The sequence below is a fragment of the Chelmon rostratus genome, chromosome 11, assembly GCF_017976325.1.
Source record: "Chelmon rostratus isolate fCheRos1 chromosome 11, fCheRos1.pri, whole genome shotgun sequence".
Taxonomy (NCBI): Eukaryota; Metazoa; Chordata; class Actinopteri; order Chaetodontiformes; family Chaetodontidae; genus Chelmon; species Chelmon rostratus.
The window spans coordinates 1,111,252-1,138,190 of NC_055668.1; the positions used below are offsets into that span (position 1 = coordinate 1,111,252).

At 40.4% G+C, this 26,939-nt stretch overlaps 1 protein-coding gene across 1 annotated transcript in view; it reads right to left on the reverse strand.

The window, feature by feature from the left end:
• LOC121613887 (ras and Rab interactor 2-like) overlaps nucleotides 1–25,873 on the reverse strand; it is a 48,763-nt gene extending 22,890 nt beyond the window's left edge. The window contains exons 1-5 of the mRNA XM_041947584.1: nucleotides 25,651–25,873; nucleotides 10,824–10,924; nucleotides 5,639–5,736; nucleotides 3,364–3,574; nucleotides 1,814–1,925 (exon numbers count right to left, since the gene is read on the reverse strand). Of these exons, the coding sequence (XP_041803518.1) occupies nucleotides 1,814–1,925; nucleotides 3,364–3,574; nucleotides 5,639–5,736; nucleotides 10,824–10,883 (481 nt within the window). The 5' untranslated portion in view covers nucleotides 10,884–10,924; nucleotides 25,651–25,873. The remainder of the gene's footprint in view (nucleotides 1–1,813; nucleotides 1,926–3,363; nucleotides 3,575–5,638; nucleotides 5,737–10,823; nucleotides 10,925–25,650) is intronic.
• Nucleotides 25,874–26,939: the final 1,066 nt, after the last annotated feature.

A 26,939-nucleotide genomic window follows, 5' to 3' on the forward strand; every position in this document is an offset into this window, starting at 1 on the left:
ATACTTGTTGCTCAGTGAATGGCATTCTAATCTGGGTACAAAATAAGGCACAATAAAACTGAAACCACTCCTGTCTCCAAGCATAATAATTTTACGTGTGTCTTACTGAGTGTTCTGAGCAAAAACAACTGTATAATTCCAGTTAGATTACATCTCTCATTAAATTAACCCTATCCCCATTCAAAATAGGATCAAATTCACAACATCAGCCTTCCATACATTACTGTAAAGAATGACTGTAAGAATAACTCGATAAATTAAGATTCTCATCATACTACTACAAAGTTTGTTGGTGTTGCAACTGATTGTTCTTCCAGGAAATTTCCAATGTGACATAATTTCTTTATGCACACGCACACTTCTAAAACTTTGAGGTTTAAATGGAGAAATTCTTGAAATTCTTGAGAAATCTATTTGTGTTAAAGAAATTCTTACTTTACTGGGATAGGCTCCAGCCCCCCCGTGACCCTGAAAAGGATTCAGCGGTGTATAGATAATGGATGGATGGAAATTCTTACTTTAAGAAAAAAATAAGAGAGACATGATCGACTCTCAATTAACAGGTTTTATCAGCTGTCAGCAAAACAGGATTAGGCAGTAAATGCTACAGTGGTTCATCAGTGATTCACACACAGCATGTACTCTCAGTAAGCATTTGGAAACTCCAGTCTGGTGCTGACTGACACAGTCAATACACACAGGTGCAAGAGGAACACACCACACATTCAGAGAGGTGACATGTTTGGTTAAAGCTTCACAAAAATCTCGTTTTTGAGGCAACTAAAAACAGAAAAGAAAGAAGAAAAGAACGGTGGAATTAGTGTGTAGTGAATATGTAGCTCAGTTTGGTGTGTTGTAATAAATAAATAAATACTGACATACATACATAAAGTTATGCTTTCAAAGTTGTCTTCAGCACGTTCTATGTAGCTCTAGGTGTAGCTGAGCTCCAGGCAAAGTGCTGCTGATCTTTACATCATTAATTATTTTTATGAGAGCTGTTTCAGTGCTGTGGTTAGCCCTGAAGCCAGATTGATACAAATCAAACCGGTTGTGGAAAGATGGGTAACTATGCAGCTGTTTGCAGACAGCCTTTTATAGCTCTTTTCAGTACTGGTGTAATATTGATATGCTCGAGGGAAGAGGAAAGAGTCTTGATTATAAAGATCTGTTCATAATATTCAATTAACCATGTGACAGACTGTGGAATACACAGTTGACCAATGTTGCAGGAGCTGGGACAATGGAACAGGTGGAGCAGCTTAGCTGCTGTAGATGTAGTAGTAGGTGATGATGTAAAGGTGCAGAGATCCAGATCCATCAGCAGGTAAAAATGATTTTTTTTTTCTAAATCAGACTTATTCTTGGAAGAGGCTGTCAAGAGAAGCTCAGCAGGGATTGATCTTGTTGGGTTTAGCAGGTTGTCATTATAGGTCCTAAGTGCTTTTTTGAAGATTTCTAGGTGAACAAGCAGCTTCGTTTTCCACCACTTACACTCAGCATTCCAGCAAGCTCTCTTACATTCTTATTCCCAACCCTGAACTCTAAGGAGCGTTTGGTGTTACAGATATATTTGCCTAAGTATAGAATGTTGTTTATTGATTATGATGCTATTGACATTTGAAATTAATTTCTTTTGTTGCCAACAATCACAGCAACCTGGAAGGTGACACAGACATACCTTCCCATTAAGAATGATCACATCACTCCATTTTCTAATGTGCTGCTGGAGGAGGACATAGAAACCTAAAAACAGCCAGATTCATGCATTTCAAAGAAAAAACACATGAAGGATGGGTTCCCAGATGCTTACTGTACTGGCTCTCCTTGACAGGGAAGTCTTTGATGGGAACTGCAGAGTCTTTGTCCATGCGCAGAGATATTACTTTCCTCTGCAGGCTGGTTGATTTCCTCACAATAAATGTCTGTAGGTCAGGAGAGGAAACATCCAATCAGAACATAAACATCAACATATATACTGCCTCACTCTTTATGCAGTTTTTCTGACTCTGAGGATTTGTAATATGAAGGAATATCAGCATCTATGGTTCTTTCTATACATGTATATTTACTTATATTTACTACTGTATATCTATTATTTTGAAAAACAATGAGAGTAAAAAATATATCAGTATATATTTACCAGATTACTGAGAATGCACATTTCCTGTGACACTGGCTGCAACACAAATTATTTCCTTTCCTTGTCTTTTTGGTCTCTCAGACCTCAGCCTGACCTCCACTGTTCCTGCCAACTGCCATTTCTTCATTTTGTTACAAACTGAGGAAATGACTACATAATAATATTATGCTGTTTTCTTATTGCCTTCTCCTGCTTTCTGAACAGTTATTGTAATTTTCAGAGAGCTAGTTAGCTGCTTAGAGGAGGCTGTGTCTGCTCATTGTTGAGACAAGCTTTGAGCAGTCAGAGTATCTACAAAGCTTTGAAATTTGCATCATCATTTTTATTATAAAATTGTACAAAACACAAATAACACTATTACTGCTTAAAATGTTGAAGAAAACGTTTCATCTTTAAACGTGTGCCTTTCAGAGATCACTGGACCAAAGTATTTCATATAACTGTATCCACACCACACAGCTTGACCAATCAGCAACCAATCAACCAATTACTGTTCTTTAATTATTGTATGCACTTGATTACTCTCCTTGGGGAGAAGCATTAAAAGCTGTGAAAAGAGATTTTTTTTTAGTTTTTAGGGAGCTAACATTCAGTGTGCAGGAACTTTCTTTTTCCTTTTCAAAGTTTTTGTACTTATATTTGTCATTTTGCTTGCTAGTTAAAAAAATGTGGCCAGGAGGACAGCAGATCAAAATTGCCAAATTGCTGGTAGTGAATAAACATCCTGTCAGCTGTTTGCAATACAAAGTGGCAAGAAATGCTCAGGTTGAGAAAAAGTGCAGTTGGATCATAGGTAACATGCATAAAAGATGTTCCATTGTTCATTAGTATTCACAAAAATAGGAAAGCTTATAATGGCTAAAAAAAGTTGTTGAATATGGATTGTAAACAAAGAAATTTCCACTTTTTTTCATGATCATTGTTTTCAGCTCAGTTCATCATAATTGGATCTATTCTCAACTATTCACATACATACAGTAATCAATACAAATGTACCAATGCATAGGTTGACACATTAACTAGATTAGTGTATTCTAGAGTTAATCAGTAGCAGCGATTGTGGAGGCTGTAGTTTGTGGTGTATCGTATTGAATTGTACTGAGGAGGTGTTGAGGTTACTGTTTCTGCTTGTCTGTGTGTGCTGTGAAACTTTTACACAAGAGTGAAAGCTTTGAGTCGACAGTGTTGGATACAAGAGGCCACAGTGGTTGTTCCCTCACCCCGGTGGGTTGGCTCTGTAGTATACACGTGGCATCCTGATGGCTGAGGCCCAGCTGTAGCCACACAGCATGTGTATGCACCAGTTTCTCCAGAACACTGAGTCGCCTATGGAGGGAGTCATAGCCTGAATCTCTCGCTCTGGCCAGCCCCGCCCTGATCCCAGCGTGGGGTGAAGCCTGCAGGAAAAGACCATCCACCTCTTCACCCAACCTGGAAAGAAAATCAAACAAATATATGAAAGTACATTCAGGGATTATATTTCATATCACGACTGAATGTTGTAACAAATTTTCAAAGGTTTACAGGGTATGTTTACTACCATTCCTTTTATATTCTTATTTCTACATATTATATTTGGCAGGATTAACACAATTCCTTTTAAGAAGGAGAGCGTACAGTTTTTTTTATTTATTTGAAGTTGGTGACAGGCCTAATGATTATTGGAATCTACAAAGAACACACAGTGAATGAGTGAATACAGAGACAATACTCTGAGTAATAGGTAGACAGTGATTGGAGTCAAGTCGCTAAGTAAGAGAATTAATTCTTGCATGTTTCTATACTGAAACAGAAGAAGAAATTCTGTAGAAAGCATTTTCCTTTCCAATTTTTATTGGAATCTGTGAAGAAAAGGGAGAGAAAACACTTTTTTTGGAAAGGGAGAAATTTTGGCCCCCTTTGCCAAGAAATCCAACTCCAGCAAAGATTCAATTGCTTCCACCAGATTTCTCTTGATCCCTTCTCTGAAGTTAGAAGACCATGCTCCTTCTTCTCAAGTTAATGATGTTTCAAACAGAGGAAGAAATTATCACAGCTGTACAACTCCAGTGAGAAACAGTAGGACAAAGGAGATTCTGAAGAAAAAAAACAGAGACCAAGTTCTGAGTCAGAGTCTCAACTAGATCACACACATTTATCTGTGGCTAGTAAAGGGACAGCAAAATCCCTCCAGCTGTCAAATACCCTACCTCCTGCATATGTTTCCCTTATGGAACTGATTTAGCAGCGGTAGAGGTATTGACATACTTTACTTTCGTACAAGTAACAATACCATGCTGTAAAAATATTTAAGGAAACGTCCTGTATTATTAGCAAAATGTATCAAAAGTCAAAGTACCTAAAACAGCCAAACGAGCCCCGTGAGTGTTAAGCTGTTGTATACTGTATCATTACGTTATCATTACTTGTGCATTATTGTACTGTATTGTATTGTAAGTAGCATTGTATTGGTGTTGGTGGAGATAATTACCTTGTATACGGTTAATACTGTTGTTACTGTTGGCAGTTTAATTAGTAAGAAAAAAGTTAAAGATTAATACAAAATAAAAACATACTACACAATAAGATCAATCTCTGTTTTGTGTGTAAAAATTGCATTTGTAAAGCAATTATTAACTATAGCTATCAAATAATTGTTGTGGCCTAATAATTTCTCTGCACTGTAGAAGAGTAGAAATATACAGTGGTATGAAATGTACTAGTAAATGTACTTGTTTACACTGTTTATTACTTATACACTAATAATCTACTATTAATAATAACAAACACACACACAAATGCACACACACACACACTCACACACACATACACACACACACACACACACACACATACACACACACATACACACACATACACTACACAAGCATGTACAAATATTTAAAATGTGTAGGCAGCACTAATAAGATAATGTTTCAATGATGAGATCATCTTAAAAACTCAGACAGTCAATGGCTTATTAAGCTGCTAATTACTAATGCTAGTAATGAAAATTAAATAATAGTAAACAGATGGACCAACTGGAATTGTGTTTCATACAGCTGGCCAGCCTCTGTCTCACTTCCTCAACACTTAACAGGTACTTTCTGAAAACTACAGAAAATGCATCTTAGAGGAGGAACTAATTACCAGAAATACACACTAAATATTCCAGAAAGGAAGCTGGAGATATTAGCCAGTTTCAAAGACCAACAGGAAAAATTACACACACAAACACATTTCAAAACAGCCCCAGAGAGCATCATTTTCAGTTTATCATGCTATCTGCAGATTCCTGACATAGCTTGGTGACAGCAATGTGCCAGTACCTGGTAATCACAGTTCACATTTGACATAGCACAACCTCTGAAAGGTGCTCTCTGCTGGTAGCTAAGGGGAACTGCACTACATTAAATTAAAAAACTAGCTGGGACATAAAGAAAGTATGCATACACACACAAAGACACACACACAACCAGAAAGCTTTCTTATATGCAAAACACACTATGAGCTCACCCAAGTGTATCTATGTTGTGGTCTTCTTCTGAAGGTTCAGCCTTTTTCCCAATTTCCTTCTTCAATGTGCCAATTTCGCAGGCAAATGAGTCAATCAGCTACAAAGACACACAAAACATTCATTTTAAGGAAAAACAACAGACAGATCAGTTCCAGCAGAGAAAATAAGAGGTCACTGAGGTCACAACATTTTGTGTTCAAATTTACAGCAGACTTGCTAGAGGGAAGAAGAACGTTCTTCATAGAGTTTTCTCACACAAATTTATTTCAGAAAAGGTTTCATGGGATTTCATGCATCTGTAACACAGTTGTTTTTGGGGATTCATTTGGTTTGACCTGCACATACATATTCCTGTAATTTAAATTACACAACCTGCTCAAATGCTGTGAATAATCTGCCTGCTTCTAGCTGATGTTTGAACTGGCTCTAAACTGAATTGTGACTTTTAACTGGCATGTTTGCATACCCAAACGGTGGGTTTGCAAACAAAAGTAATGCAGCATGTACAGCCATACCCACAGAAAGTAAAGCCTGACCAGTTCACCAAGGCTGGATGCATCTTCTCATGTGTTTGCCAGGTTATTAGCCACAACTTCTGTAACAGGTCATGTTTCAGTCAAGACATGTCTGGATTGTGTCTGCTCAAACCATTACCCACCATAAGGTACTCAACATAAAGCAGGGTCAGGTCCATTGAGATGTTTGTTGAGTTAGTCTGAAACTAAACTGACAGTTTGAAAAATCCTTTTACAGGAACAGCTAAACATAGTTTTGCGACATACGCATATTTGCTCAACACTATCATGTCTATGGTAAATACGAAGCTATAGTAAGCAGCCATTAAGCTTAGCTTAGCATAAAGGCTGAAAAAAGGAACAGCTAGCTTAGCTTTGTTCAAAAGTAACAAAATCAGCCTATTTGCACCTCTAAAGCTCACTAACAAAACATGTTTAATTCAATTGAATTCAACTTTATTCATATAGAGCCAAATCACAACGGAAGTTGTCTCAAGACACTTTACATTTAGAGCAGGTACAGACCAAAATCTTTAGCTACAGGGACCCAACAATTCCCTCTTAAGCAAGTACTTGGTGGCAGTGGCGAGGAAAATCTTCCTTTTAGCCGGCAGAAACCTCAAGTGGAACCAGGCTGTGGGTGGCGTGGGGCGGCCATCTGCTCCCTCCACCACCCACCAGGCGAGGAAGGCTACTTGCCCTGATGGCATCAGCACCAGACTGATGAGGGGCTGTGCAGAGCAGCTCTGCGGGGTTGTTCTGCACATCTTCAACATGAGCCTCAATCTGGAGAGAGTTCCAGCCCTGTGGAAAAGCCCTGTGTGGTTTCAGTGCCAAAGACTGCATCCCAGGGACTCAAACCACTTCAGGCCGGTAGCCTTAACTTCCCACCTGATGAAGACCCTGGAGAGGATTATACTCAACCACCTCTGTAATCTGTTGAGCAGCAAGCTGGACCCCCTACAGTTTGCATGTCAACCAGGCATTGGTGTGGAAGATGCTATCATCTACCTGCTGCACAGATCTCTCTCCCACCTGGAGAGCACAGGGAGCACAGTTAGGGTCATGTTTTTTTCTCCGGTGCTTTCAACGAAATCCAGCCATCACTGCAGATGGGGAAGCTGGAGGGAGCTGAAGTTGACTGTCACCTGGCTGCATGAACCATCGACTACCTCAACAACAGACAGCAGTGTGGTAGTTTGCAGCACTGGGGCGCCACAGCGTACTCTGCTCTCTCCTTTTCTCTTCACCCTCTAAACATCTGACTTCAGACAAACACGGACAACTGCCACAACCAGAAGTATCACAGGGGAATGGGCTGGAATACAAGGAAGTCATCACCAACTTCGATGGTCATAGAAGAAGATGGTCATAGTCTTCTGCAGCAAGGGATCACAGGTCACACCAGTGAGCATCAAGGGTTTGCCCAACATCGGGGTAGAGGAAGCCGTCATCTACCTGTTGCAGCAGGCGCTCACCCACCTGGAGACCAGCAGCAATGCTGTTAGGGTCATGTTCTTTGACTTCTCCTTTGCTTTCAATACCATCAGAACGGCGCTGCTGGGGAGGAAGCTGGAGGACGCGGGAGTGGATAGACACCTGGCTGCCTGGACAATCGACTACCTCACTGACTGTCCACAGTACGTGCAAATGCGCAGCTGTGAGTCAGAGGTGGTAGTCTGCAGCACTGGAGCACCCCAGGGCACCGTCCTCTCACCTTTCCTTTTCACCATCTACACCTCGGACTTCACCACAGCTGCCATCTTCAGAAGTTCTCTGATGACTCCACCATCGCGAGCTGTGTGTCAGAGGGGAACGAGCTGGAGTACCGGTCAGTCATCATGGACTTTGTGGACTGGTGTGAGCTCAACCACCTGTGCTTGAACACCAGTAAGATGACGGAGATGGTGGCTGACTTCAGAAGGAGGACACTACCACACTCGCCAGTAAACATCCAGGGGGAGGACATTGAGACAGCTGACAGTTTCAAGTACCTGGGTGTAAACTGGACTGGTCCCACAACACTTACGCCCTGTACAAGAGGGGCCAGAGTCGCCTCCACCTCCTGAGGAGACTGAGGTCCTTTGGAGTGTGCAGGTCACTGCTCAGGACTTTTTATGACTCTGTGGTAGCCTCTGCTATCTAAACAAGTTGGGCAGGAGGGCCTGGACTGCCCTCTGGACTCTGTGGAGGAGGTGGGTGAGAGGAGGCTGCTGGCCAAGCTCACAGCCATCATGGACAACAGCTCATTGCACCGGACTGTAGAGGAGCTGAGCAGCTCCTTCAGTGCCCGACTGAGGCACTCTCAGTACAGAAGGAGCGCTAACGCAGGTCCTTCATTCCCATCACTGTCAGACTGTACAACTCCACTGTATAGTTATAATGTGCAATAACCTCTGTTCCTCTCTGATAATAAACATCCAAACATCTAAATCAACTATTGCTTGGCAAAAGACAATTTCTATATTTTTTCTTAAACTGTACATAGGATACCTTATTTTTATTTTTTTTTTAATTTTGAAATTCTTTTTGTGGTTTGCACAGCTGTAATTTATTGTTCTCATTGTTCTTATTTGCATCTCAATTTGCTGTTTGCACCCCCTTGTGTGTTCTGAAGTGTTCTGAAGAGCTTCTGTAAGAGTAAACTTCTCCATTGTGAGATTTATAAAGTCTTATCTAACATCCAGACTCCCTGCTCATTGATCTTAGGGACTTCAACACAACAAACCTCTGCCATGATCTGCTAAAAAAAACAGACAGCACATGAAGTGTCCCACAAGGCACAGTAATACACTAGACCATTGCTGCACCTGCACCACTATCACCCCTCCCCACTGACCCCCCACCAGCACTCAGGATCTGTGAACAGGATTTGTGTTAAGGTGTCAGGTCCAAGCGACGTGTCCCCTCCTGTCTGAAAGTCTGTGCTGACCAGCTAACACCCAGACTTTCAAATTACTGGACTGTCCGGTGATGTCCTCAGGCTTCAACCACTCTACAATTATCCCAGTCCCCAAGAAATCCCTATCAAAGGATTCAATGACTGCAGGCCTGTCTTTCTGATCTCTGTGGTCATGAAATCCTTCTTGAGACTAGGGTTTGCCTACTGGGAAAACAAGTCTGTAGATGATGCAGTTCCTTCACACTTCAAACACTCCATATTAACTCTGGTGCCATAAAAATCGTCCATCTCTGAATTAAATGACGCTATAGCCACCTCCTACTAGACCCCCAGCAAATTGCCTACCAGGCGAACAGGTCAGTAGAGGATGCAGTCATGGGACTGAACTACTTCCTGCAACACCTTATTGTTTCCACTATAGAAACCTTCAGGTTCTCCTAGGATGTAAGCTGGACTTCAAATATAGCCTCAATCATCAAAACTGTGCAACAGAGAATGTACTTCCTGTATCAGCTCAAGAAGTTTGACCTGCCTTAAGACCTGCTGATCCATTTCTACACAGGAGTAATCCAATCTGTTCTATGCTCATCCATCATCATCTGGTTTGGGTCTGCCACCAAACAAGCCAAGAAGAGACGGCAATGAATTACACAGAATGTTGAGAAACCTGCCCTCCATGCAGGACTTACACTACTCCAGACTGAGGAAACAGGCAGGAAGCATCACTGCAGACCCCTCACATCCTGGACACAACCTGTTCCAGCTTCTCCACACGTTGAAACAGTAGGTTGTGTATGACAGTATAAAAGAATAATCTATTGTTGAGTATCACTGCATAAAATTCATTTCATCTCATCTTAATCCACACGCCTGTTCCACACTATAAAATTTGCTGCTAAATCAATGCATTTACACTCCTCCAGAAGCTCTGACCAAGCTTTTTGACCCTTGTTGTCAGTGTTCAGCCTCTCAGCGTGTGCACTGGCAATGTGCACGCGCGCGTGCGCGCACACACACACACACACACACACACACACACACACACACACACACACACAAATAGACATGTGTTTCCACATGTCGATATCACATTGACTTACATTCATTTTCTGGAGACTTACCCTAAACATGACCATTAGCACTACTTGCCTAACCTGAATCTAGCAGACAATAGTCTATAGTAGACAAAGCCACAGGGAACACGATAAATTTTTTACTGATGCCTATAGATCAAAAATGACCCTAAAACAAAGACATGGTCGTTTTTTGATTGATCAGTTGTAAATATTGCAAAGCTGTTACATGAAGAGCTGCACACCTCCACTTCCTCAGATCACTGTTGTAATTATTAGGGACTATCATCTTTACTAAAACAATCTGGCTTTACTGTAAACACCAGTTACTCTTCTGTTGTATTTCTCCTGATAAGTGGCTGCTCAACAAGTACTAACCACACTTTCTGTGACTACAATAATCATGGATGCTTACCACTGTACTACACTACACGACCACACATATTTTGATATGACAGAGATGAAAAGGCTACACAGGAAAACCAAAGAGCTACACTCAGGCTGGCTCCATCTCTGTCCTCCTGCTCTAATCTTCTCCAGGACCCAGCCTGCAACTGGGAAGTTTGCTGCTGCCTATCCACATCTCCTGGTCATCTTTATGCAAGCTAGAAATGCTTAAACCTACTGTCTTTACAGTTGTGTGCGTGACAGGGGTCTTTCTCCACACAGGTAGAATCATTTGAGGGGCACGTACCTTGAAGAAACTGCCTTTCCTCTCCTGCTTGCGAGGTTGACTGACCGTACCGGTGGGCATGTTTTCCGTAGAGCCTTCTATGCCTGTCTCTGATGAAGTGTCTGTGAAGGACAGAGGATATTAGAGCCATACATCCAAAGAAACACACAACAAGGCAGCTCAGCTTGTCAACAGACAAGAGGGAGAAAAAGACTATTACTAAGTCAGCCGCTGTTCACAAGGTCACAGATTCAGCTTGAACCTCAGCACTTCCATGACAACTCGGTTGATTTTTTTGCTGATGAAGATCATGTGACATGATCAAACACTCCGGGTTGTACTTCCTTTTACAGCAGCTATGATCTACGTTTCTATTAAACCAATACCAATCAAATGATTAATGTGAAAACAATGTGAAAGAGATCACTTGTGATGAACCTACAGGCAGTTATCACCTGAACCTGCAGCTCCCATCATCTTTACAGAGCTTTACACTGAGATTCAGCTCATTGTTTAGCTGTGTGGCCCACAACTTCACTCTCACCACTGATATAGCATTTTTTTCAGATGCAGCAGGCAGCTATTTTCACCAAAGAAGGCTCTGAAAACCCAGTGTACACTCCCTGGTCAGCGCAGACAGACAATGACATAGCAGTGCACTTGGCAGCTAAAGCCTGATATTTTTCTCAGGAGCTGGTAGAGCTAACAGAGGCTGGATATTGGATTTATACAAATCAGGTGGCCAGACACGCAAATGAATGATGATGATTTAACTGCTGGATTTGTAAATAAGCAGCTGTTTACTAATGATTCAGTGTTGTGTTCATAGCTTGTTTCCTCTGCTATTGCTGGTTCAAGGTTTTCAAAATCATCTTCTTCAGAATAACTGACAGTATCATACATTGTTTATCAGCATAAGACGCTGATAAAGAACTCTATGATGTTTTGAAATATTCACTCAATCGTCCAAAATGCAAATCTGTGGATTCTAGCACTTGGCTGTACAGCTTGAATTTGTAAGGAGTAACCCAGCAGTGGGTCAGGGGGGTTGAAGAGGTGAAAATCTTCAGATTCAGTTGTCAAATTAATTTAGTTTAACATGATCAGGATTGCTGTTAGGTGTAGTCAAAAGTGTGCTGTGAAGTATGGGTAAACCAACACAGTTCACTTCTTCACTTTGTTGAACATACATAAACCTGAAACCTTTGCTCTATTCCTCTCCCTCCCTTTTTCTAAACCACTGTCTTTAAATGTGTAGCGTAAATACATTTTTGTGTTTCTATTTGAGGCCACTGACTACAAAACCTTCCCAGTGTGGTTCATACAAAACAGTGCTGTTACTGATTTTGCACGAACAGAGGCACAACACATGTACACACGCATACAGGCACGCTCGACCCAGATGCTGTAGTGGATCTTGTTTCAGCAACTGATATGACTCAGCTGTGTCAAAACATACGAACAACTCCCAGACTTCACTTTTAAGAAAGGCATGAGAGGAAAACACCATTAGCATCCGTTTACTGACTCCTCTCCACAGACACTTCAACAACAGTGTTTGGAGAGATGAACATTTGCTGTTCGGTTGAAATGCTTTTGATCCAGGGGCAGTTTGGTGACCCGAACATATACATATTCTATACACATATGCAGGCTTGTGCTTACTTTGTGCAAGAAGTCAGCTAATGGCTGACACTCATCCCATCTGTCCCAAACTGAGCTGCAAACTGTCTGGAGGTTGCACTCTGATGTGACCTAAGGCAATCAGGGATTCTGCCCATGGGCATCACAGACACACAGAATCAATAAAGGGGCACACCCACTAAGAGCAGAGTTGGGTGGAGTATCTCCATGTCTGAGGCCATAGGGGTTGGGATTGAGTGCACTGCCCCACGTGAAGGAGTTCAAGTTTCATGGGGTCCTGATGATGGAGATGGAGCATGGAATCAAGAGGCAGATTTCTGAAGCATCAGCCGCAATGGGACTGTTGTACTTGGTTGTCATGGTACAGAGTGAGCTGAGACATAAGGATTTCTTCTTGCCTCGCTCGCTGCAAATTCCTCCTCCCATCTCAATCTGGCGGGCCAGCACCTCCTGCAAGGAGGTGGGCTTTTGGGGTGTTTTGGTTGGAGCAAGAATGTGAATGATTTCAAGCTGTTATGTGATTCACAGTCCAAGCCTAGTAAACAGGAAGGCCACCGTGGTTGTCAGTCAAGGGAAATAAACTGGACTGCTTGTTTCAAAGGCCCGTTTCACCCAGAATAACAGAAAATACATTTCCCCACATACAACCTCAATTCAGAAACAAGTTGGGAGGCTTTGTAAAACATAAATGAAACATATTTTGACGATTTGCTAATCTTTTTTGATATATAAACAATTAAAAACAAAGACAACATAGAGCTCTGGGCAAAAGTAAGAGACCACTACAAAATGATCAGTTTCTCTGATTTTACTATTTCTAGGTATGTGTTTGAGTAAAAAGAACATTTTTGTTTTATTCTAGAAACTACTGACAACATTTCTCCCAAATTCCAAATAAAAATATCGTCATTTAGAGCATTTATTTGCAGAAAATTACAAATGGTCAAAATAACAAAAAAGATTCAGTGTTTTCCTCAAATACTGCAAAGAGAAGTTCATATTCATTTTTAAACAACACAACACTAATGTTGTTAAACTCAGGAAGATTCAGAAATCAATATTAGGTGGAATAACCATGATTTCCAATCACAGCTTTCATGCGTCTTGTCATGCTCCTAACCCACACTCATCATCTCATCACGTCTATATCTGACTTAAATTCTCAGGGTTTAAAACCAGGTCTGGCAGAGAAAAGTCGCTTCAGTGAACTTCATCAAAACCAACACAGAGAACAATGGCGGGGGAGTAATGTGAGAGATTAGTAATTATTTGACAGTGAGCTCACTACTACACATAATACCTTTTGTGTTGATGTCTATGAATTTGCTTTAAATAGGAGCACATGATGCAAAGGTATCAGTGGAGAGTAGGGCTGTCAGAATTGGCCAAAATGACAAGATTACTCCTAAAAAAAGCATCCAATGTCCTGGACAAAAAGGAGAAATCCCAGTCACGTATTATATGATTACGGACCTTATTTTCCGATGTTTATGTGAGCAAGTGACTAGTGGAGACAACAATTTTTCAAGTTCTCCAGTATTTGACAGGAGTGCAGTGCGACTGAACAAAATAATAAGAGACAAAAGCTGAAGTGACACAGAGCCTCAAAGAAGCAGAGTCACAAGTTACTTAGAGTTACATTACAGTCACAGCTCATGTTATGACCAACAAATGGGAAATGATATAAGTTTTGTTCTACTGACGCGGCCTCCAGTAATTACTGTTGAAGTCCAACACATTTAAGTCTCTCCCGTCATAATGTCCTGTGTAAATAATTCTTGCGTTAGATGTGAAAACTCGAAATATTCCAGCTGTTTCCCCTGCTGCTTCCCTGATGCCCACCCTCTCCCTTGCTCCTCTCCTGATTCAGTGACTTAAGAGTTTATTTTAAACCAAACCAGAGTAAGTGATGATGGCTGGAACAGTGGAAAGACGAACCAAGAGGGTTTTGTCAAGGTTTGTTTTTGTTGTTTTTGTCACGTTTGAATGCAGTGTGTTTTACATTGCTAAAATTTCTGTTTTTGTGAATGGAGTCTGGTGGTTTTGGCTGGAGTGCTGCTACAGATGTTCCTGGTTAAACAAAACTGATCTTACTCTTTGTATCTTTGTGGGGATCCTTTTTCTTTAAGTTGTCAGACAGTTATGCTGTCAGTGGCAAAAACACTTTCAGTGGCTGACACTGACGGTGCATCAGGAGGGTTAAATTGCACTGCGTTTCGTGGCTGCTGACTGCATCGGTCTTGTGTGATACTGAAAAAAATTCAAAAATAGTTGCCTGTGTTAGTCTCACAAAAATATGGGAAAGTCAGATCCAGGACACTGAAGTCCACCAGGATGCTTGGACCTCACTTTCACTGACTGAAAATGGAACATAGGTCAAGCAGAAACAAGGGCACATCTTTCTGAGAGTGAATATTTGAACATCATTTTTGGCAAATTGTGATTGCCCTAATGCGTTATATTACTTTTGCAATGCACTGCAATGTTCACATAGGAGAACATGTCCAAAGAATGTCCAAACACTCACAGTGGCATTTAATACACTCAACTTAACACTGTCAACACAGGGAACAACCTTTGAGGTACCATTACAGTGGAAAATACCATTCATTACAAAACTGCTTCACATCTGAGCTTCATATTGCTCCACTCTCAGAGGGCTTCTTCTTCTTGACTGCAGGGTCAAAAATAATATTCATTTTCAGCATTTGTTTCCAGTGGTATTAGCTGGTATTAGCTCCTCCTGGACAATGAAAACATGCAAATGCAATATTCAAATCAAAGTGATAAAATGCATCACAAATTAGACATTTTGCTGAAAGAGTTGTAAACCATCCTACAATTTCTAAATCTATTATCCCAGCCAGCAACTCTGGACAGCTGCCTTCTCTTGATTTACAGAACATTAAAGGCAGGATCATAAATGTGCTGTTATGGTGCAGGTTTGCATAAAATTAATTCCAACAGACTTTCAGATAAAAACAAAGTGAAACTCACTTCCTCCTTCAATAAAAGAAGTCTACTGCCATTTAATCAATCATGGCTGTAATCACAGGGATAGCGCTGCCTTGAGCTAAATGCTAATGAAAAAATGATAATAAATAATACTGAAAAGTGCAGTGAAAATGCTAACATGCTGATGTTTAGTACATTCAGTATGCTGCAACTAATCAAAGAGCTGAGACCAAAGGGAATTTCATCAGTTTTGTTGGTATTTGTAAACCAAAGTTTTCAACAAAAGTTTACCTGCTGGCTGCACTAGATCAAAATTCATGAAAATACTAATATAAGTGAGATCCATTGTCTGGAAGCATGAATGTCTGAACAAACAAATCCATCAATTCAATGTTGATGAATTTTACCAGAAACAGAAAACTTTGATGTGCTGGTAGTGCAAGTTATGGGACCATCAAAGTCATCAGGATTCATTCTTTTGGCATCATGAATTAAGGAGATATTTCAATCTGGACCACAGTGGTGGACTGAGAGACCGGCCGATCAACATTGCCACTGCTCAAGGCACACCGTTTGCATGGCTAGCACACAAACTATGACATGGGGATGTGTCCGAAAAACAGTCAAAGTGGACCCCACTGACCTGCTGAGTGACCCACAGCTGCAGTACCCATCAGAGCAGCTGTCACACTCCTTCCTGCTCCTGTCTCCTCCTCCAGCTACTAAAATTAAAGTCTCACAGAGCTACAGATACCACACTTAAGATTCAGCACACAAAATGAAGGACATCAGGGGTCTAGACGAATGAGCTGGTTCAGCTGCTTAGACCTCACAACAAATGTGGGACTGTAGGGGCAGACTTTGAGGATCTGAATGCTTCATTCATTCTGTAGCAGCTAAGCTGTATTTACAGTTACACACTAATGAAACACTCAGTATGTGTGTGGGAGGGATACTCCTTTTCTCTACGTCTCAATCTATATGAATGGTGAATGCTTACTGAGCTTTGGCCTTGCATGCCAATAAAAACTCTCTGGGTCTTCAAATTTCCTGTTTTTGTGACTCAGACTATTTCAAACACATACGCTGAATGCCTTTGCACGTCTCCATTAGTCAACAACAAGGCTTTTCACTACAGATCAACTGACTCTACTTCAGATTCTTATGACTGCTCAACATCTGCATCATTTAATATGGAGCATTTGGTGATACTAACTCCTGATGTGATATCAGTTCTTAAACCAACACCACCACTTTGGGTTGTAGTTCACCCATAAAATGCTGCTGAAACAGATTTCTCACAGTGACGCTGGTCACTTCAGTCACTGACCACTAACCTGCAGTGTGATATAATCTATTGAAACTCCCGGGCTGCTGTTTATTCATTGCTCGAGTCACACTGCATTGTGGTTCATTTTCTCACAGCAGTGTATTATATGTTTATGTAGGGTCCAGTTTTTCAGAGAGTGTAATGGAGCATGCATCCAAGAACTCTGTGTTTTTTTTGCATGATTTTGCCATCTCAGCACAATTAAATATAGATGGGGATAGTGGTGCAGAAGTTCAGACTGTTTTTCAGTATTCATGGTTTTAAACTTGCTGTAAGTGACAAACTTGACAACTTCACACAGCTAACCAATCAGGTGTGATTGTCTCAGAATTATAAGAATGGCTTTATATAGGTGACCCATTACTGACAGAGTGTACATACAAACCATCATCTATCAAACAAGGTCAGCCCTGTATATTCACATAAATACTGGTAAATACTGGTTGTGTCTTACAGTTCAATGCCGCCTGAGGTCACTGCTGTGTCTCAACCCGTCTGTTGAGACATGACTCAACTGAGTTAAAATGAGTTCACACACCGAATCTCAGCCTCTCAGGTAATAGTGTATTACTACCCAACTGCTCACTCTAGCATTCAGTGGTAGCATGCTAGGTTTCATAGGTGGACTTTGTTCCAGAAGTCATGCATGACTCTGTTTGCATCTAAATTTAAACTACAATTTCACAAGTACTACTGTTTTTTGAGATTCTGATTGCATCTCTGGTACAGCATGTTACTGTATGCACGTTCGGAAACTCCCAGGCAGTGGAAGGTCCTTTTGTCCAGTGTGTGTGCGATCCGTTTTCCCGTACAGGCCGCAAACCAAGACCCTGACCCTGGGGGCAGGGAGTTACTCCAGGTTGTGCCCGAGAGAGAGGGAGGGGCAGCTGAGGTGGAGGTGTCAAAGTATCACCCTGTTTTTACTACAAGACAGCTGCTGTAATGTTTTATACCCACTCTGCTGTCACCCTTATCCTTAGTCAAATGACTGTTTGCAAATCCCACCCCCAAACAGTGATAGTCCAATCATAGCCTTCTAACAATAAGTAGACAGTAGGGTCCAATCCCCAACATGTTATTTGCCATATTTATGTGCACTCAATTTGAGCTCAGTGTTAGCGTTTGTATCATGCTTTGCTGTCATTCACGGCCACACTAGTCTCTGTCCCGTCTTTTCTAGAGGAAGCTCATCATGGCCAGATCACTAGCAGCTCCTTGTGTCTACCGCTGTCTGAAATTCAGATTTTTGAAGGTTTCTACCAACAGTGCCATTGAAAACTGCATATGTTATGTGTGAGAATGGAAATGTTGACAGGCTTAGTAACAGTAACAAGGAGAGAGTGGACTATGTAATGAGTTGAAAGGAGCCCTATTTCTATTGTGAAAAAAGTAATTTTTACATATCTCTGCACATGGTGCTGTGGTGTACAATATAGAACTGCAAAAGTTTGGGCACCCCGGTCAACATTTCTGTTACTGTGAATATTTCAGTGAGTAGAAACTGGACTGATCTCCAAAACACATTAAGTTGAAACATCCTCTTTGTCATTTTAAGCAATATTGGTGCATTATTTGTGCTTTGTACAACTTTAGAGTGAAAAAAAGGACAGGAACAGCACACAAAATTAGCTTCACGTGTGACTTGTTCTTAGTCATTATTAGGAAAGGCAGAGCAATGCATATTCCTCTTTATAGTCTGTCCAAACAAGCCTGACGCATTTCCGAAACAAGTCTTGTGAAATGATGGTATGTTTGGAGAAAAAAGGGTGCAGAATTACATGGAAGATACACCTCTCTAACTGTCAATGATGGGGGTGGATCAATTATGCCCTAGGCTTGTGTTGCAGTCAGTGGTACAGGGAATACTTCACTGGTACACGGCCCAAGAATCTCAAGAAATAATAATTTTAGTGCCTTCAAAAGCCATGATGGCTTTCAATATGAAACCATTCACATATATTCCCAAATCAGAAATATGGTAGCTGCCCATCATACACACAACGCTTCATAAGGAGTGCAGGCTAGTATGTGTGTGAAATTTAACTGGTAAAGGAATAAAGCTTTGTAACTTGTTCATGGTCAACTCCTGAGCAAGCAATGTGGCTGCCGGTCAAACAGGGATACTCTGCAGGTTTAGTTGAAAGATGACCTGCACTTTTTCGAGTCCTGTATGTTGTATACTTGGTGCTGTACATCGAGATGCACTGAGCCAATACTGATATCGGTCCAATAACAACCCAAGGACAGTAGCTGTATCGGGCATCGATGACAATGGGCCAGATCAACGGGCGTCTCTTTTCATTTCAATTCTATGTTTACATGTTAGCATGTGCGCAAACTACATCCTGCATCAGCTGCACACCAGTAATATCTTCTCAAAATACAGCTGGGGTCAAGAAAAGCAACAGTCAGCCCACCAATGCTTAAAATTATGAACCAGCACAAAAATGACAATTAACAACAAATATGACCAAGTTCTGGACACCAGCAAATTTGAACTTCGTAACGTAAAACAGCAAACTTAAACTATGTGCACAATGTCATTTTGCACAACTGCATTACTGGGCTTACATTTAACCACCAGATGTCTATCTTGTATAGCTTAGTTCTGTATTTTAATCTCACTATTTCTTCTCATATCGTTAGTCTGTATTTTGTACTGTATTTTTGCCTCACTACTTGAAAATGACTGTTGCACAATGTCATTTTGCACAACTGCACTATTGGGCTCATATTTACCCGCCAGATGTTTATCTTGTATAGCTTAGTTCTATATTTTTATCTCACTATTTTTTTTTTCTTATATTGTTAGTTGGTATTTTGTATTGTATTTTTGCCTCCTTACGTGAAGCTGTTAGAGCTGTTAGAGCTATCACCCCCAGCAGCCCCTCACTGGAGTGAGAGACTGTGAGAACTGTGAACCACTGCACACTGCACACTGCACATTACACCTACACCTACACCTCCACCTGCACCTTCTGTGTACTTAACTTTTAGGTCCACACATATACTTAACTAAATTATATACATTTTAGTATATTGGCACATTTCATTTTCATTGGTATATTTTATTGTTTACTGTTTATATACATTTTAGTATATTTCAGCTGCTGTAGGTACATTTCACTGTGTATATTTTATTCTGCTTGTATATTTTATTCTGTTGGCACATTTCACTGGCATATTTTATTGTTTATTGTTTAGTATATTTTATTGCCTTAGTATATTTTCATTCTGGTATATTTTTAATTGCTTTTAAGAACATTTTTATTGCACGTTGGTTTATTTTATTGTAGTTTTCTTAATTTTATTCTTTCTAATCTTTCTTATCTTTCTTATTATCTGTTTCTTACATGGGGGTTGCAATGAAACTTTCATTGACATGTCATGCTCAATGACAATAAAGAATCTTGAATGTTGAAAGTTGTTTTTTGTATGCCCTTGTGTTTCCACCCTTTGAGCTGCTGGAAATGTAAAGTTCTGCCTGCCTGCCTGCCTGCCTGCCTGTCTATTCAGTCCAGCACTAGGCATTATGGGAAATGAGGGCCACCACCAATAATGCAATGCAAGGTACTCATGCCTGTCCGGAGGTGCAGCTCTGCTCACTAATTTCTCCCCTGGGATTTTCTTACTCTTGCTGTCAGCTGTGTTTACATAACGATTCAGTAACTTCAGATCTATGCATTTGCTACATTTTGTTTAACAAAGTAAGTAAAGCAATGTTTAACTCAAGCCTGATGTTACCTTAAAAGAATAATCCCAGTCTCTTCCAAACAGTGAGCCATACATCTTATTAACAAATCACTGGTGTCAGATTGGTGAATTCTTAGTTGTATAGTTGAGAACAGAAACAAATTCCATTTATATCCACTACATTACATTTCATTTTGCCTTAAACATTTGGGGGAAATGACCATTTCTGCTACTTTCATTCAATAACCATGGGCACTGCTGCACTGATACTAATGCAACACCACCTGCGGGGGCTTTACACTAAAGTGTTACATAGGTTAAACATGGAGGCGTTTTATCACACCTGTTCAGACGTGTCACCATTCAGGCTCCTCCATCTGATGGAGGAACTGTGGCTCCCAGGAAGCCAATCATTACTATCTGTTTTGGGTGTGCCCATAAGTAAATGTGGTTTGGTGTGAGATCTACACAGAATTAGTGACTATATTTGGGACAACAATTACTTTTATCTGGGATGATCTCCTATTTAGACTTCTAATTTCAACATCTATCAATATTAATATCAAAACAAAATATCTATTTGGCCTATTGAAAGTGGCTCCTAGAAAACCAATTACAAAGAAATAGCACAACCCAGACACTCCATAGATGACTGCTGTGATATCATTATTGAAATGTTTGTAATGGAAAGCATAACCTTCTCCACAAGGCTTCAGAAATCTAACTTTGAGGAAATTTGGCAGAAATTTCCCTAATTAATATTTTCTCTGTTTGTTTGTTTTATGCATCTTTTTCAAATTTCGAACAGCTCATCTTATATTTTTTGATGACATTGTAAAAAGTGAGAAGATGGATCACTTTGTAAAGGTGCCTCACTTAAGATGATTGTGTGAATAACAGCTATGTGATGTTACAATATGCAGACAGATTATTGAGGTGTTATCCTGAAACATAAACCACACCTAAATTATTCAAAATAAAATAATTATTATTTCTGCTTCTTTATTACACTACATTAAAAAAACTGAGCTGCATAGATGAAAAGCAAAATGCAAAAATACGTAATTCAAGAATTTGATTATAGACAAAAGTTATTAGCATTAGCAGATGCTGAAAGAAAAGCCCTGCCATTGAAATCTAAACCTCTGAAGACTTTTTATATTTAAAAACTGTCAAAAAATGCTGAAATTGACCGTTGTCATGTTTCGATGAACGGTAGAGGTCACTGTCAAACTTGCATTTCCCTGGACTACGTTTCCTCTGTGAAATGCTTTTAATGTGAAGCTGCAGCAGCAGAAAACTTAAAATCCCCCGCCGCTGCTGCGCACACCAGTGTTCACTTATTTATTCAAAGTTAATTAACACTGAATGTGTCACATGTCCAATTGCAGTCTTTGGGTCCCCAGCAATACACTCAGCAGGTATGAAGCATATTGGTTGAATGGTTCTTGAGATATGCAAAGGACATACATACATAGAGCCAAACAGACATACAGATTGCATGGTTTACAGTTAGATGTACTGGACCCGGTTTTATTTCACTTATTTTTTCTTCCTTCTGAAAGTCAATGAGGTGTCATTGGGCAATATCTCAGTGGAGTTGGGCAATTTCTTGGGAGGGATGACTCTGAAATAACACACTCTATGCATGTTGACTCTAGTTTTATCTCAAACATATTGACAGAACACACTTCACATCCAGTCCTAACCTCCCTGACATAGAGTGGCTTGCCTTGAAAAAAAATCAAGTGAACATTGATGTAATGCTGCCTGTTCTTTTTATGAGAGCTGGGTATTTCTCTCTTTAATTTCTGCATCAGTAGGAAAACAGTCACTACTGTTAGTACAATAAAGATGCTTATTATATTTTACTTTCTATGTGATGTCATAGCTTCTGCCTCTATTCCAGCGGCTGCATTATTTTATGTTTTAGATTCTAACTTGGTTTTCTTCCACATTGCTCTGCTTGCAGCCATGCATTCAGATCATGGTGAAAGTGGCATTTTACTTCAAATCATAAAGAACTAAATGACAAGAGAAACTTGAGGCTCATTTGCATGTAATTCCATGTTATTACCTGGGGCTGCTTTAAACAGTAACTGTTATTTAGCAGTAACAGCTTTAAGCATTATTTGGTGTCACGGTAAATTCCTGATTGACTCAGGTCTGACGTAGACAACAGTACTAGTCTGATTTGGTCCCGACACTGAGCACTAAGCACATAAGCAGATTTCTGAGGAGAATGGAAAACCGGTTATTGGCCAGTACCAGGAAACATACTTTGGCTCTTTCTCATGTTCTGGAGGAAGATGAATGGCTAATGACTGAGAGGCTGGTGATAATAGGTAAGGCTACAGTCCAAGAACCCTGCAAATGCCTGGCAGCGACTTGTCATCAACAGAAGTCTGATTACCATGCAAACAACAGATGACACACCAGTCTGTGAGTTGGAAACACCGCGGGGTCAAAGACGTCACCACTACAAAAAACCACTACAGGCAAGTGGACTTCCAGGGTGAGCTGAAATGCATTAACAGACGCTCCAGGCTCTGAGAGTTTTGGGGATAAGCTCAATGTGTTTTCTTCACATGTCGATTCAGTTGTTATTGCATGGTTATTGTGTGTAATTCCTTCATGTCAAACAATAATGCTAAAGCATCTGTTTAGTTTATTTTCACTAATCCGATCACTATATGTCTGTCAACAGTGGACCCACAGAGCAAAGCTGAACAGGCCTGTATCGACTGCACTGATTGGCGCTACACTGAAAAGCTGAAAAACAGGTTTTCATCATCAATGTGGAGGATGTTTTCATGTACACTCCCCTCCAATTACTGGAACAGTGAGGCCAATTCCTTTATTTTTTCTGTCGACTGAACACATTTGGGTTTGACATCAAAAGATGAATATGAGACAAAAGATCAACATTTTCAGCTTTTATTTCCAGGTATTTATATCTGGATCTGATGCACAACTTAGAAGATAGCACCTTTAGTTTGAACCCACCCATTTTTCATGTGAGCAAAAGTTGTTGCCCTGGTGTGTCCTATCACATTGATCATTCAAACCATAAATAGCGCTTAATTTCTACGATCGGTTTCAGATTTGGGTTTTGCCTGTGCAGACTGCATTTATAGTTAGAGGTGAAAACCAGAGGGCTGTCTATGGGTGAAAAACAAGCAATTGGGAAGCTGGGAGAAGATGGAAAATCAATCAGAGCCACTGAACAAACATTGGCCATAGCCAGTACAACCATTTGGAATATCCTGAAGTAGAAAGAAAGCACTGGTGTGCTAAATAACAGACGTCGAACAGGTAGACCAAGGAAAACAGCAGCAGTTGATGACAGAAACATTGTGAGAGTTTTAAAGAAGGACACTAAAACAACTGTTCCTGACATCAACCCCGGCGGGCAGGAGTGAAGGTGTCACAATCTACTGTTCGCAGAAGACTTTAGGAACATAAGTACAGAGTAACTCCCCAAAACAACTGAAAGAGGCTGCAGTGAAAGCGTGGAAAAGCTTCACAATGCAAACATCAGGTGATGTCAGTGACAGGCTTCATGCAGTTATTGCAAGCGAAGGATTTGCAACTACATATTAAGTCTTATTCTCTTTAATCTATTTTAGGAGTAATGTGCTCCAATACTTTTGCTCACCTAAAAATTTGGTGTTCCGTTACAAATAATGCTGTCTTGCTGCTGTTCCTCCCCCACACACAGTGATGGGAAGGTTTCAACTTAATAACCCCGAAAATTGTTACAAATCGCTCTCCATTGTTGACAAACAGCAAAACAAGTAATCCTTCATCAGAGACATTAAGTCTGTATATCGCCTTTTCTTCCTCTCGTTCTCTCCCTCTTCTCCCTTCATATCGTAACAGTGAATTTCAACAGAACATCAGTCCACGGCGCCTGTGGACAGCTACAGCAGTGTTTATGAGAGTGTGTTTTAGAGAGAGTAAGACAGACAAAAACAATGTGATCAAATAGAGACTAAAGATAAGATAAGATAAGATAAGACTTAATTAATCCCCAGCTGGGGAAACTTGAGTGTTGCAGGCAGCAGGCAATAGCAGTAGGAAAAACAACAGAATATAACAAAATAAAAGTTGACTATACTGTATATATGTACATTTATATAAGAACTAGAAAAAATATAAAAGAAAAATAGAAACTCCCAAATATATTGTCAAAAAAATATACTACCAACAATTTGACAAGAATTTAACAGTTTTGACAGAAATTGTGCATGGATTAAAACTGCACATGGTGGGTGTGGATAAGTTTAGTCCAGTGTTTACTCTAATGCACAGTAATAAATATATACAGTATATGTGTCACAGCAGAAAAAGCATATATGCATAGGTTGAGTACTATTGCACAAGATATTTCATGTATGTGATAGCAGGCTGATATAAACATAAATCACACATTAGTGCAAAAACACCCAGTGCTACTTTCAGCAATGAAGAGATTGGCCAACAACATATTACCCAGCAGTCATCATTGCATCTGTGTATGGCATGAATACCAAAATTAAAATATATATTTTTAAAAAGTTTTTTTTGATATTTATCATGTAGAATAAGCCTATATTTTTTGGTATACTTTGCAATGAAGTTACTGACACCATGACAGACGTGGATGTGCACATTAGAGGATATTTATAACAACTGATGTCCCCTCACAGACACAATAAAGGAGATAATGAATGGGGGCACCGTTCTGATAGAGGCCCACTTGTTATTGAGTGGGTCCGCTCGTGATACGGCCCCTGTACAGCACGGGCCCCAGTTCGTTTATACTGTCCATAGCTGCGGCTCTGAGCGTCACATTTTGGACGTTCAGACCAAAATGTGTTGAAACAAGTCAGACTCCTTGGATGTGTACACGCACCTATGCAATGAAGTCCACTCTTGTGGCGAATGTGACCGCAAAACAACTACTTTTTTTTTAGAAATGTGAGTATAATCGGTGTGGTTGCTTTCACACAGGCTGCTTCAGCACTGACGTCGCGCGACAGGTGGCGATCAGTCGTACACCACGTCCCGCAGGATTCTTCACACATAGCGCTGCGTTAAAAACATTAAATAATGTCATGGTCCACGAGCCTCGCTTTCTCAAGACACCCGAGACAAATCTCAGTTTAGAAGTTTGCTACAGCCGACAACAAAAGTCGTTCCTTCGTGTGAACACAAAGGACAGCCAACTTTAGGGGTACTTACCTACTCCGGACTCAGTGTTATTCCAGTTCGGCTGCTTCTCCGACGACCAGCTGGACGTGTAAACACCATGATATCTGCATGTCGGGTAACTTCGGCTGGTACAAGTTGTGTCAAACAGGAAGTATTTCTTCTGATTTCGGGTGAGGAAAACAAGTGAACAGACTGGGCTCTCGTCCAGCTACCTCCATGGCCCCGCGGCCCCCCAGTAGAAACTTGGTGGATGTCTTGTTCTTTGTTGAAAAGACGTCATAAGAAGGAAGGACTTCCGTTTATCTTTTTCAAAATAAAATACATATCACTGTCAGCAACCCACTCCATGCGCAGAAATAAAACATTCCTAATAAAAGTAACAAGTAGATTTTCGTTAAGTAAGTGTTTTGATAATATCTTCGTTCCTGGAGCAAACCGTTTCCTGTCCGATATCTATTTTTGTATTTTATCTTTGTCTCCAAAGTACCTAGTGCAGCACAGACAGGTCAGTTAACAAATCCAGCTGATTTTTCCACTTAACTGACCAGAAACTAGAGTAGAGTTAGACTTCATTTAAAATAGAGATTAGCTGAGTAATGATAATGCCTGCGCTATGAAAAACAGCACAAAATAAAGGCACACAGAACAGAGGTGTCTGACACAGCACATGTTGTGTATGTACAGGACGTACATGACCATGACAACTCAAGCTGTGTCTCAGTTCAGGGGCCACATCCCTCAAAGGAGGCGGTCTGTGAACGCAGAGGCCAAACAAGCATTGAAGGACACAACAGCGGCGTGAGATGCATTTCAGGGTGAGAAAGGACCATGGCCACCTAAAAGAAGCCTGGTTAAGATGTGCACTTTTAGCCAACACTAATGGTGACATTAACTGAGCTAGTTAACAGCCGTGACATATAACATATTTTATGTGGTTAAGTGACAACATAATATTTAAAATAACCAGTGTAAGTACATTTACTCATAACAACACTCCAAACATGATGCATTGCTGTAGATTAAACAAGCCAACAGTACATGAAGGTGTTCAAATGAGCTCAACCTTAAACATCTACAACATTACAAAGCAACATACACAGCAGCAATATAAATCCAAAAGCAACAGAACAGTGAAACAATGACAGGGACCATTTTCTGCACAATGAATGCTTTTACTTCTCATACATACGTACATTTTACTGATAATACTTTCATACTTTGACTTACATAGGGTTTTGAATGCAGGACTTTTACTTGTAATGTAGTGTTTTCCAGCGTGGTAATTGTACATTTTAACTTATTTCAAAAATGTTGATTAA